Source organism: Cotesia glomerata, linkage group LG1, assembly GCF_020080835.1.
Source record: "Cotesia glomerata isolate CgM1 linkage group LG1, MPM_Cglom_v2.3, whole genome shotgun sequence".
Taxonomy (NCBI): domain Eukaryota; kingdom Metazoa; phylum Arthropoda; class Insecta; order Hymenoptera; family Braconidae; genus Cotesia; species Cotesia glomerata.
In genome coordinates, this window is record NC_058158.1 from 4,852,149 (window position 1) to 4,865,780 (window position 13,632).

The 13,632-nt window shown below is 28.9% G+C and overlaps 4 protein-coding genes across 5 annotated transcripts; 2 read left to right on the forward strand and 2 right to left on the reverse strand.

Moving 5' to 3' along the window:
* The first annotated feature begins 204 nt into the window (after nucleotides 1–204).
* LOC123275389 (succinate--hydroxymethylglutarate CoA-transferase) lies at nucleotides 205–2,098 on the forward strand. Its single transcript, XM_044743488.1, has 3 exons — nucleotides 205–443; nucleotides 613–1,729; nucleotides 1,806–2,098. Exons 2-3 carry the CDS (start codon nucleotides 644–646, stop codon nucleotides 2,034–2,036), a joined length of 1,317 nt encoding a protein of 438 aa, XP_044599423.1. The 5' UTR covers nucleotides 205–443; nucleotides 613–643; the 3' UTR covers nucleotides 2,037–2,098.
* Nucleotides 2,099–4,196: 2,098 nt separating this feature from the next.
* Nucleotides 4,197–8,224, reverse strand: LOC123275385 (F-box/WD repeat-containing protein 5). Its single transcript, XM_044743483.1, has 9 exons — nucleotides 7,853–8,224; nucleotides 7,579–7,736; nucleotides 7,331–7,508; nucleotides 6,862–7,054; nucleotides 6,523–6,741; nucleotides 6,258–6,433; nucleotides 5,841–6,177; nucleotides 5,556–5,768; nucleotides 4,197–5,451 (listed from the first exon to the last, which is right to left on the reverse strand). The coding sequence occupies exons 1-9, from the start codon at nucleotides 8,139–8,141 to the stop codon at nucleotides 5,184–5,186; spliced, it is 2,031 nt and encodes a 676-aa protein (XP_044599418.1). The 5' UTR covers nucleotides 8,142–8,224; the 3' UTR covers nucleotides 4,197–5,183.
* A 681-nt stretch (nucleotides 8,225–8,905) lies between these two features.
* On the forward strand, nucleotides 8,906–12,222 carry LOC123275386. The gene is made up of 5 exons (XM_044743484.1): nucleotides 8,906–9,179; nucleotides 9,250–9,715; nucleotides 9,790–10,068; nucleotides 10,148–10,473; nucleotides 10,555–12,222. The coding sequence occupies exons 1-5, from the start codon at nucleotides 9,082–9,084 to the stop codon at nucleotides 11,411–11,413; spliced, it is 2,028 nt and encodes a 675-aa protein (XP_044599419.1). The 5' UTR covers nucleotides 8,906–9,081; the 3' UTR covers nucleotides 11,414–12,222.
* Nucleotides 11,355–13,618, reverse strand: LOC123275393. 2 transcript variants are annotated; one of them, XM_044743492.1, is made up of 4 exons: nucleotides 13,166–13,618; nucleotides 12,970–13,100; nucleotides 12,732–12,911; nucleotides 11,355–11,484 (listed from the first exon to the last, which is right to left on the reverse strand). In XM_044743492.1, the coding sequence occupies exons 1-4, from the start codon at nucleotides 13,505–13,507 to the stop codon at nucleotides 11,376–11,378; spliced, it is 762 nt and encodes a 253-aa protein (XP_044599427.1). In that variant the 5' UTR covers nucleotides 13,508–13,618; the 3' UTR covers nucleotides 11,355–11,375. The 2 variants fall into 2 exon arrangements, with proteins under 2 accessions (XP_044599427.1, XP_044599426.1); XM_044743491.1 differs by lacking the exon at nucleotides 11,355–11,484 and adding an exon at nucleotides 12,483–12,658.
* Nucleotides 13,619–13,632: the final 14 nt, after the last annotated feature.

The following is a 13,632-nucleotide window of genomic DNA, read 5'->3' on the forward strand; positions in this document are numbered from 1 at the left end:
TCACTACTACTATCGCATACATTCATTATGCCAAGATGGGATGGAATGGGGGTACGGCTTTACTTACTAAGAAGGGATTCACTTTTTAGAGACAAATGTGCATGTTTTCTCAGAAGAAAGATTAAGTCGCTCCATCTGTTACAGATTACTCTCGTTATTTTTAATTTTTATTTTTAAAGGACAACGCTAGATGTCCAGAGATAAAATGGCGCCGTCGGTTAGTTTATCGCAGAGTAAAAATTAAACGTCACACGCTCATAACAAACAGTAAATTAATTCAATTAGAAGCTGTGATTTAAGCTTTGTGTTGGTGATTGGTGAATACTAACATTTTTTTTTTTATTTTTGAGATAAAGTAACGTATGGCAAGAATGGCAGGACCTTCAAGCTCGCAATCACAAACTGAGATTGTTTTGGAGGGGGATGTCAACGACAGTGGACAGGTATAATTCATTTTTTTTAACACATGATAAATATGTTCTTTTTTTTAATTATCTTTATTGTCATCATTCATAACACATCATATGATTGATATAAACCTGCAAAGTATATTTATTAGATATTTTGCTGGAAAATCTTTGATTAACTTTATTGATCAGGTATTGTTAAAAGTTTTAGTTATTAAAGTTTGGAAAATTTAAAAATGAGTGCTGTTAAATTCATCTTTAATATGAATAAATTGAAAAACCTGTCAAGCTTAAATCCTCGGGGACGAAGATTTATTCATCACAGTTCAAAAACTTGCACTTCAGCAGATAGCAATAACGATAAATCGCCTCTAGCTGGGATAAGAGTATTAGACCTGACAAGAATAATCGCTGGTCCTTACTGCACCATGATACTGGGTGATCTAGGAGCTGAAATACTGAAAATAGAGAAACCAGGAACTGGAGATGAGTGTAGAAATTGGGGCCCACCTTTTTTATCTGGCGCTAAACATGCGACGTATTTTCTGAGCGTAAATAGAAATAAGAAGAGTGTTTGTATTGATTTTAAAAAAGGCCGTGATATTATCTATGAGCTAGCTAAAAAATCAGATGTATTAATTGAAAATTTTGTGCCAGGAAAACTCTCAAAAATGGGTCTGGGGTATGAAGATTTGAAGAAAGCAGCCCCACAATTAATTTACTGTTCATTAACTGGATATGGATACGAAGGACCTTATGCTCAGAGACCGGGTTACGACGTAATTGCAGCATCGGTGGGTGGTCTTATGCATATAACTGGACCCAAAGACGGTGACCCTTGTAAAGTAGGTATTGCTATTACTGATGTAGCTACTGGTTTGTATGCTCACGGTGCTATAATGGCTGCGTTATTTCAAAGAACGCGGAACAACCAAGGTCAGTGGATTCAGTGCAATCTACTGTCTACTCAAGTTGCTTGTTTAATCAATGTGGCTTCCAATTACTTAAACGCTGGTAAAGAAGCCACACGGTGGGGCTCTGAGCATGAGAGTCTTGTTCCTTACGAAGCATTTCCTACGAGTGATGGATTTATGACTGTCTGCACTGGAAGTGATGCTCAGTTTAAGGCACTTGTCGACATTCTTGAGTTACCAGAACTTGCTAATGATGAAAGATTTATTAATAACACAGCTAGAGTTATTAATCGTGTTGAATTACTCAAGATATTAAGAAATAAATTTAAGATTAAGAGTAATAAAGAGTGGGCAGAAATATTAGAAGGAGCTCCATTCCCTTACGGGCCAATTAATTCTATACAAGAGGTAATTAATTTTTTAGTTTTTATTTTATTTATGAGCTTATAAAGTTTATCATGCACTAATTGTATTTTTATTTTAGGTTTTTGATGATCCACATATTAAAGCTATTAAAATGGTCAAAGAGCTGGAGCACGATCAAATGGGTAAAGTTAAAGTTGTTGGACCAGCTGTTAAATTTAGTTATGGTGAAAATCAAGTTAGATCGCCGCCACCAACTGTAGGTCAACACACGCGTCAAGTACTCAAACATGTTCTAAATTACTCTGATCAAACAATTGATAGTTTAATTAAGAATAAAATTGTGCAATAAATTTATTTAATACTATTTACACTATTATATTATGAATGAAAATATATTTTTATAAATCAATAAACTTAATCCAATAAATAAATATATATAAATTTTGTTTCTTCATTTATGATTGACCTTATTACTTTTAATTGGACGTTTGCCATTTGTTTAAATAAAAGTATTTAATTATTTTCAGGATGTACCGACAATAAGTTTGTGTCTGCGTAAACCAAGATCAAATAAAAAAGTTCAATGGACTTCTAGCACAGTAGATAATGAGAATATGAATAAAAAGAAATCTAAGTGTAAGTTTAATTATAATTATGATTATTCTTTAAAAAAAATGTTAATTAATGAACTTATATTTTTTTAGGCTGTTGTATTTATGAAAAACCTAAGCAATTTGGAGAAAGTAGCTCAGACGAAAGTGATGATGAGTGCGAGCATTGTCATGGTCGTAAAGAAGTTCATAAAAAAGGACTACCAGGTACTGCCGCTTCACCTCATGACAATTTACCTCAACCAGGTAATTTACTAAACATTTATTATTCCACATCATAACTCGATTTTGTTTATATCTTTTTTTCGGGCCTTTAATTTTTTATCTTTTTTCCGGGTATCAATTTTTTCAGACTTAAAACGCCTGATACCAAAATATTTTTCGGCCCAAAAATGAAATATACGTTCAGTCGATCTTATCTGTAATATAATTAATGAAAAAACTATAAATATTATTAATAAAAAATATAATTTTTTTATCTGTTTTAGAATCAATAGTAGGATCCACCTAAAAACTCTGATGACACTAAATCAAATTACTAAAATTTTAAGTAAATAAATTAAAACATAAAAAATTTCAAATTTATAAAAATTATTAAAACAGTTTATTAATATTAATATCTATCTCGACATTTATTAACTCATTTTGTCAACATTAAAATTATTAAGTGTGATAATTACAAAATTATTATCAACTTTTAATACTTCAATAATAAAATCGATACTAATGATATTAAGGAGGTACTGTGCAAAATCACTTTTCTTACAATATTCTTCAATTTTTGAATATACGTACTTTTAAGTGTCCTCTATATACGAATAAATTTTTTTAATAGTCCTTGTGGTGCTAATTTTCGAAATATTAGCAATTAAAAATCGTACATTTAACATGCATTCCCTATCCTGACCGTAGTTAGAGTGAACATTTTTCGAATAACAATCATACTTTTCTTAGGATTTTTTTCAAAAAGTGAAAATATTTAATTGAAGTTATAACAAGTATTTTTTATCAGAAATAACACAAACGAGCGGTGTTCATTTTTTTATAAGAAATGTTTGAAGTTAGTGACTTTCGATATTTTATGTGAGTGGAAGTAAGTGAGCGATGGTCTATAAAGAGAGGCAGCACTAGTGCGTGAGAAAGAAACCAATAGCCATAACCTGTTGGTGTCTTTATCTTGCCGCAATACCTCCTTAATAATACCCCAATAAATGTATTCATTCATCTATCAATTATTGTAAAATATTCAATTTTTTATTAGCCATATTATTGTATAAGTGGCAGTAGTTATTGAATTATAATAATTATTTTTAAAAATAGTAACAATCAGATCAAAATAACTAAACTTTGATAATAGATATTATTAATACAATATTAATAATAATACCAACAACGATATTTACTTACATGTAAAACAACTGTCAATCGATAAAAGTTTAAAGTTCACTTTATTAATACATTTATTATTATCTATAATCATTCAACCCAACAATGATTTCATATTTACAATTATTATATAGATTTGTTATTCATTTTAACGATGAAATTGACATATCTGACAGAAGCTATTGGATTTTTATATTCATTCATAAATTTTATTGAGATTCATCTTTTTAAACAAGACATTTGAAATAGTGCTTAAATATATTGTTACAAAACTTATATTGTATTATATTTATCTCAAATAATTATTCATTATATTGATATATATTTTTTAAAAATTTTAATAATTCAAAAAAATAATAAGTTTATTGATTAAATTCCAATAAACTATTCTATTTGTGAATGTATTTATAGAAAATATTCAATAGCATGAACACTCAATTAAAAATTTAATAAAGTAACAGTGATAAAAATGAGCCTTTGAATAAAGGCATTAGTAATTGAACTCGTTTTAATATTATTAAATTGTATAATTTATAAATTAATAATACATAGTTAGTAATCGCAATTATTTACTTTTTGATAACATAAATTTTTGTAATTGCCATATATATTTACTTTATTATGCTATAAATTAAATTAATTGTTTGATAAAATATATTAATAATTGCCTTTACTCGATTAAAAATTAAATTTTACAAATTAAATTCTATCTGATAATAACTTGTGATTTATGAATTTAGATGATAATTTAGTATTTTAGTTTTATTTAAATGTATATTTTTGTCTCTGAATCCCTTTATTGTGCTTACTTTGTGATTGAAATTAATAAATAGAGTAAAATAGATTTGTTGCGTATATTTGCATCTATTGGACTTATATATGATGCTTGATATATTTATCACGAAAGTTTAAATGCTGATAAATTATTTATATTATTATTAGCATTAATAATAATAATAATAATAATAACAACAAGTAATAGTACGTATTTTTTGATCTGTTGTTAAAAATTCATTGAATTTAAATAAAAATTATTTAAAAAAATAAAACACGCCTTGGGCGTTAAATATTTACATATTGTTAAAAATAAAGAAAAATAATATTATTAATGTAAATACTAAGTAATAATTGCATTAACCTTTCAAATAAATTGTATATCTTATAAAAACAACATTTATCGTACTAATTTATTTTTACGTACTCGTAATTTAGTTTTTATATTTAGATTTTCCTATATATTTTTCACAGTCAATTCTCACTAAATTTTTGTCAAGTTAATTCAGTTCCCAGTTTTAAACTTCTCCAGTATAATTTAATTATAATTCAATTAAAAATTTTTAAACTTCAACTTGAAAGTATTTAATATTATAATTTTTACTATCACTTTTTTACGGCAAGACATCGATAAATTTCTAGTATTTTGTTTTTGTAATAGAAATGGTACATTGTAGCCATATTAATCATGGATATATTTAAATAGGAAACTGAATAGTTTTTAATCAGTCGACATTACAATTACTTCGATGATATCTATGTCTTTTTCGTACCTCTAATCCCCGTCGATATGCATTCTCATCGAGCCCTAATGCTTTAACAGCGGCGCGACTTCGCCAAACTTTAATAGTATAATCATCACTGGCTGTAACAAGCATCTCGGGATCACAAGGATTAAATGCCACTGCATTAACAACGTCTTTATGCGGAAATTTGGCAAGACATACGCCATAATGACGGTCCCATAAATATCCATGTTTATCTTCAGCACCACTGTAAATATAAATTATATTTAATAAATATTTACTTGTCTTTACATTTGAATCAAGGTTGTCAATGATTGAATTATTATCAATGAAGCGATAAAATAAGCAAACCTTGCAACGTATTCATCACAGACATCCAAGAATATAAAATAACAATCATTATTTGATGTATAAGCTTTGTGCGCTCTCAACATTGTTCCTACTTGTTTTAAAGTAACTAAATCAATTACGTGAATATCTATTTCTTGAGCGATTGGCGGAGGATTCAGTGGATTAGTTATAACGTAACCCCGTGGCCAAGGTCTTGTGTTTACATAAAGATATCTAAAGACAAATTTAGTTTACAAAATTAAATTATTAAGGTAATTGCTCAAGTGTACAATTATTATTTATTACCTATGATCTGGAGATAATCCCATTCCTATAATATGTCCATGAAGATCTATGACATGATCGATCTTATCAAACCTTTCAGCCACTGATTCATAGTCAAGCCAATTCGGCTCGGGATGTGAGCCAGAATTCTGTCTTTCGCGCTCGCGTTGTCGCTGTGCTATTCTCTCTTTTAGCGACGGTCCAGGATCTAATCTCCGTGGAAAATTCACCGCTTTAATCCGTTTAAATCCTACTTGATGATGAGTATAAGTTTTAGATCCAGTTGTAAATATGAGAAATTTTTCTGGATTATCTGCCAAGTCATCTGAATCACAATCATCAGCTGTTTCGGATAATTCTATAAATAATGTTATAATAAAAAAATAATCCTTTTTAAATTTCAATGCGAATTTTTAATTAAATAACTACTAAATATACCCGATAATTCGCTTTCATCTTCCCACTGAGGTGCATCTGTTTCACTATCGCTTTCAGTTGTTTCTCGTTCCATTTCAACCTGTCTATATTCTTCATTATATCTAATCGGGTTTGCGTATTCAAAACCATCTCCTAATCGTTTCCAATTCATAAAACCACCCTCTAAGGTGCTGTATCTAAAAAAAAGTAAAATATAACTATTGATTAATAATTAAAACTAAATCAAAATTTAGTCAAACAAATTTTATAAAACATTAAAAAATACTGTAATCTCGAAGATGCATGATGTAAAACTTCAGGCTCCTCTTGATGATTATTATCTAATGACATCGAAGAAACTTCTTGTTGACTGGAACTTCCTTGAGTTTCTTTTCGACTTGAGGTGGCCTGTTGACTTTCAGACTGTTCACCTTCCGTAGGTTCAGGACATAAACAATTAGCTACCATCACAGAACGTATAGACGTAGAATTGAAATTATAAAATCTATAAAATAAATAAACAATAATCATAATAATAATAATAATAATACAGCATTTTATTTGTGAGAAATGAGTAAACCAATAATTAGTTGACTTATCAATACAATTTATCAGCGTAACTTACTTGTATAGTTGATTCATTATTGGTACATGCTCACTAGCCGATTCCTGATTCGCCTTATTGAGCCAGAGGACACTTGAACTCACCATGGGTGCAAGCCAGTGCGAATCACCGCTTAAAAGGTAACGCTCGCTGTACCACGTACCGAATATGTCAAATGGTTTATTACCAACTCTGCATTGTAAATCGAATCCAGCTATAATGAAATTTTTTTTTATCTGTTAGTATTTCATTTAATCATTATTATATCACAATATTCCTTTTATCTATTTTGTTAATATCATTTTGGCAAACGGTAGGTATTCATGAATCGAACTTTGAGCTATTATTAACTTTAACAATTACGATATTTCGTCACACGTATCTATATTGAGCGTATATAATAAAATAAAGCCAATTAGAAATTGAGTTTGTTTATTTTTTTTTTTTTATAATCAAATTTCCCATTGCTGAATAGCAGTTTTGAACTTACGGGCTAATTTGAACACAGCGATTTCACCAGATGTGCTATGAGGAGTTCCAAAGTGTACACCAGACACTAAAAGTAATGTATCAGAGCAATTAAACTGTGAAAATTGGGTATATTTCCAACTAAAAGCTTTCATGTCATGTTGATATTTGACCGTAGCTGGAAATTGACTATTCCATACCTAAAAAAACGTTCATATATTTATATTTTTCTGATATTTAATTTCATTGATAGAAAATTAATAAACTTACTATGACATGTCCGTCTTTAGAGCAAGTAGCGAACATCTTGCCATTGTGCGAAAAACTAACGTGTAAAACTTGATGAGCATGGTCTAACAGCACTTCAGTTTCCAGTAGAGGTGTATGATAAGCCAATCGTCTGAATTCATCGAACCATGAAGTCTTGCCTGATGTTAAAATAAAGTTATGTTGTAATGATGATATTCATGACAACGATTATGTAAAAATGCATAAGTACATCATAAGTTTAGTTAAACAGCTTAAAACAAAGATATGTTATTACCTGGCATTATCCCAACAGAGGGATCTATTTTGTAAGTTCTGTAGAAGAGTTGTTTCCAAAGGAGCTCATCCTGAGAGACTCTGTACCAATGTTTACATACCAATCCCGCGTTGACAACTTCTTTAGGAGTAAGCAATGAGAATATACTCAAGAGAATAGAGTCTGGCATAAAGTACCAGTTGTCATTACAACTCTCGAAATCAAAAATATAGGATTGTGTATCTTCATTATTTAATAATTTATCTGTACCATTACTTTTTGGAGGAGCACCACTTTCTTCAGCATCCATCGCAAAATGCTACTTTTTGTTTACTGAAACAGCTGATAACTGTCAGCATTGGATTTAAATAGAGGGCGCTTGCTTTCTGTTAGAAACTGGGTTGATCAAAGGCAACAACTGCCCTTGTATTGCTCTTTATCTTTTGTGTTTATCTATTTATCAATACAATTAACGTTACAAATATACAAATAAAGAGTCATTTATAGAAATTATGACACATGTTCATTACTTACCATTATTGATTGATTCTATAAAAGCATTGAAATCTTGATAATTAGTTCTGAGAAAAAAATATGTATATACGTATATTTTAATTGTTTCAAGTATTTTAATTAACGAAAAAATTTTAATTTTTTTTGGCACAATGATTTTTGACACTTAATACCAAAAATTTTTTTTATTAGTTTACTTTGTGATCTATTTATAAAAAAAAAAAATAATTTTCAGATGTGTGTGTTAAATACTATTAAAGATATTGAAATTCACAGTTGAAAAATCATAGACAATATTAATAAAATAATATTAAAGTCTTTTTCCACCGTTGTGAAAATTTCAAATTAATTTTTAAAATTTTAAATTATTTTACATAAAGCGCTGTAGTAATCTTGTGAATTTATACTAGACTTATTACTAGATGGCGTTGAGATATTTTGCTTCATAACCGTTAGATTAAAAATATAACTGTAGCGCCAACTGTGGTCTAAAATAAGACTACGAATAAATTCCGGTTCGCGGTAAAAATAATAATAAATTACCACGAGTATAATTTTTAAGATGGCGGATAGCCGGATAGAAGTAAACATTTAAGGTTAAATTGATGATGTGAATTTTTAATTATTGCTAAATATATTTTTTTTTACATCATTACAACAGAAATACAATAGAGTGTATTTCTTAAATTAATTGACCTTGTAATTATTAATTAAAAATTTTAATTTTTGTATACATAATGGAGATTGATATGAATTTGATGATAAACTTTGTGCCGATAATTGCGACAATTTTAGCCCTTACAATTGCATCTTTCGTCGTTATTCAAAGATTAAAGTAAGTCTCTTTAATAACTTATCAATCAGAATTAAGATATGTTGTGTTATTATCATTGTATTTGTTTTAGACAAAGATGGCCTAAAACTCTCAATTGTTGGTTTTGTAATGCTAACTCTAAGATTTGTAGAACAAGTCTAGACTGGTGGAAATGTCCCAGTTGTCACCAATATAATGGATTTTCAAAAGACGGTGATTACAAGTATGACATACCGGAGCAACGGAGTAAGTCCTTAAATAAACCAGCTGGACATTATTCATCGGGAAATAAAAATCAACAGACAAGGAAAACCAATGGATTGTGTAAAAAATGTAACAGTAATGAAGAGCTTAAAGTTATCGAGTTACGTTCAATTGATCCTCTGCGTTGGCGTCCGTCTGAGGTTGAGAGTTTCAAACAAAGTCTCGACGAAAAATATCCTCTGTGTAAAAAATGTAATTCATTTGTTAAAAAAGTTATACAGAAACAGAGTCATTGGTTGATGCAGTATAAAATGCTCTTTTTTAAGCAGAGGTCTATGGAAATCACAGTAAAAGTATTTATTAATCAATTTTAATTAAATAAATTTATTGAATATTTTATTTAATCGTTAATTAATTTTTTTTACAGCATAAAACAATGTGGGAAAAGCTTTGTCGCACAATTTTAACATTTTTGAGCGCCGGTATCATTTATTATCCAACAAATCAGCAGTTATCAATTATTGGAGCATTGGTACAACTCGTGACGGTAACGAGAGTACACATTACCAAAAGAAATTTTGATTTATTACTGACATTAATTTGGGTAGGAATTTGTATATTAATGCCTTTTAGTAATATAAGATTACTAAAGCTTAAATTTAAAATTGAGCCGCTTGATTTGGAGTACATAACTGGTTATGGGATTGTAAGTATTAATTAATTATATCTTTACACTTAAAGAAAAAAAAAACTAATGATTATTAATTATGCTTTCTCTGTTTAAGATTGCTGTTTTATCAAGTGTTTTGGGTTTTATTAATTTAACTTCAAACAACCCATCAAACGGCAATGTAAATATATCATTTAAAAAACTAGAATCACCTATAGCTAGTATTAATACTGTCCACAAGGAATTAAATAATGCTGGTTACTGTAACCAAAAAAATAGTATTGATACTTCAATCCACAATCAAAAAGAATATTGCAATAAAAAACTTGAAAAAGATATGTCGGTTCGAAAATCACTCGTTAATACAACACATTTATTGATGACAGATACATCTTTTGACTCGCCAGCAACAATCAAAGCTTCAATGTCACCGTATTTCAGGTTCGCTAATTTTTCTTTATTTTTTATACTACGTTTCGATATTTGGCTTTATTAATATATTTTTTTTTTTTAATTTGATAGAATATGTGAAAGTCAACGAAGCTCAATTTCAAATGAATTTACACCGAAGAATATAAATGTTCCGACAAACATTTCATTTAAAGGTTCTCCAGAATATAATCATAAAAATCCTGAGAAATACGCTCTGAATGAGAGCTTGAAAACTTTGAGTAATTTATCTTTAGACAGCAACCATAAGCAGACCTCAAAAAATTCTCAAATTTTTGAGACCAAAACTTATGGCACATCTAGTCCAGATTTATTTCGCCGAAACTACAGAACCTCTCAGAATAAATTTATTCTAGCACCACCGAAACTCAAATCAGTAACTCAAACGTCTTGGGTAGCTGGAGGGTACTGGCAAATGGGAATGGATTCACCAACGTTATCAAGATCATCAAGCCAGAGCTCCGGATTTGGATCTACTGCTTCAAACCTCGGGCCATCTCGGGAGCCATCTGTCCTCAATGAAGTAGACAGATGTTCTGTAGTATCTGAAGTTTTACCTTGTTATAATGCTCAACGGCAGACCAGTGTTGGTTCCGCAAACTCATTTTGTCAACACGGTCCAACTTATCGTGTAGCAACTCCAGACTTTAACGGGTGCATGGGGACCTCTCACAGTCCACCGCCTAATTTAATAATTGCAACTCCTTGTAATCAATCATTCCAGAAACAATCGTGTCACAACTATCACATCAGCGATCAGTGTACGAATGGTAACATCAGTTACAATATGGTTCCACAAACTCCACAAATATCATCGTGTAACGCTTCTCATCCTATCAGCATTTTGAATAGCCCTATTTGGCTACCAGCTCTGCTCTGTGGATCTATTGTCTTCAACATGGTTGTATTTTGTACCGTATTGTTGCGTTAGTTTTATTTTTTATAATCAAATTTAATTTTTTTGTTGTTTTGAAATACTCACTGCTTACACAATCATTGCCACTACAATCAAGTTTTGATAATTATTTGATGTACATCAATGAAGAGGATTTCATCCGTCATAGAAGTGAATTTCAAGACAATTAAAACTATCATTATTATTATTATTATTATGAAGTATATAAAAAGTATCCAAAACAATAGATTGATAAATGCGTTTTGCGCATTACACTCCGAAACTTGTGATAAAATATTGTTCGTGTGTGTTCATTAGGATACGTAATTAAATGTAAAAGTCTCCAATGTGTAATATATATTATCCATCTGTTATTGATCATTTTTTGTGATTAATTTTATTTTATTATTCAAATAGATATTGTTAATTATTTAAATACTTTTTATTACTTAACAATGTTTATATAAATTTACTTTCTTATATACAAAAAATACTTATATATTTATATACTTGTATATTTATTAAATTATTATACACATGATCAATAATAGCGGACCAAATTGTTATTCCGGAGACGTTTACATATGTACATCTCTCAAATAGATATAATGCGAGTACTGAATAAAATAATTAAAACCATTATCACTTTTATTTTGTAAGTGAAATAATCATAATTAATTGATATGAGTAGTTTTGATAATAATAATAATTTATATTGTCTTTCAAATACAGCATATTAATAGAAAATCGTGCCGAAACTGCATTTAACCCAAAAGTTGCTTTATTTTATTTTAGTTTTTTTTTTTTTTTTTTTATAATAAATAAAAAACACTTTCAAGTTTTTATTTTAAGTTTTAATTATTACAAAAATTTATTTTATTTGTTCTTAATTTCTTACAGAAAAAAATCTGTAAAAAGTTAATTTATTCATAAATTTATTTATCAAATTACTAATCGTAATCAATAGTGAACTACATTATTTTTTTGTTCTTCATTTTATTGTGTAATGACCTAAAAAGTTTCAATAGCAAATTTTGTGTATATAATACACAGACAAAATACGCTAAAAATAATTGAAGTAAGAATCTAAATAAAATACCATTAATAATTTAAACTATTGCTTTATTTATTTTGATAATTTAATACTGCCCGCAAGCAACTCTTTGACATAAGTCCTTTCCATTGAATTCATTATTAAATGGACTTTTCCAGTATTTATTTAAGTCGAGATTAAAAGTATTTAGATCTGGAGTATTTAGATTAATTCTTTTTCTGTGAAATCTGACCAGGAATAGTTAAAATATTTTTAAAACAATTTTTTTTTTAACTTAGAATTTATTTTTAGAATACATACCGTTTTAAGTCAACGGGTAATTTTTTCTTAGTATAATCACGTTGATAATTAGTTCGTGGTTTTTCATCTTTTTCATAATTTAATTCTTCTTCTACTGCCCTTAAATATTCAGTCATACCGTAACCAGTTAAATTACCAACACTTTTAGTAAGATCTTGTTCTGGTAACCATTTATTAATTCTAAAAATATAATTATTATTTTTAAATTATAAAAAAAATTTATCTGAATTAAAAATACCTCCCATTGTAGGAACGTAATCTTGGCCCATCTAATCCTTGAGGAATAATGCGGTAAGTAAGATCATACGAAGTAGTGAAATTATTCAAATATAAATTATCTTTTTGGTCACATAGAAGATTATCTGCCCCCTATAAATAATTTGTTGGCTGTTATAAACAAATTATAATTAAGTGACTAGTTTATAATTTCTTACTTTATTTTTTTCTTTATTCTTTTTAGCACTTTCCGATGCATGCCGTGTAATTTTTCTAACTAGAGGTTTAAAATCATTTCTTGTCGAATTACTCCAATGGGAACCATTATTATTTTCCTTAATATTATGTGCAGGAGATCTCAGACGTTCTTCAAACCAATTACCTTCAAGTACTTTTGGTGAATATTTTGACTCGCTTAATTTTGACTTTTCACTGTAATTATCACCAGTTTTTGCGTCGTTTCTATAAGCTTTGGCTTTTAATTCATCTACTCCGGAACATCCACAGGATACGTCAGATCCTCCAGGATCAAATAATACTGCATTTATTTTACTGTTCATATTTATTTCAGTTTAATTATACAATTGTTAATTAGAAGAAATAATTATTTTTCTATTTGATCCTGAAGTTAGTTAACAACTGTCACTTTTATAATCAGCTTTTTATAACGTCCGCGCGCTACACT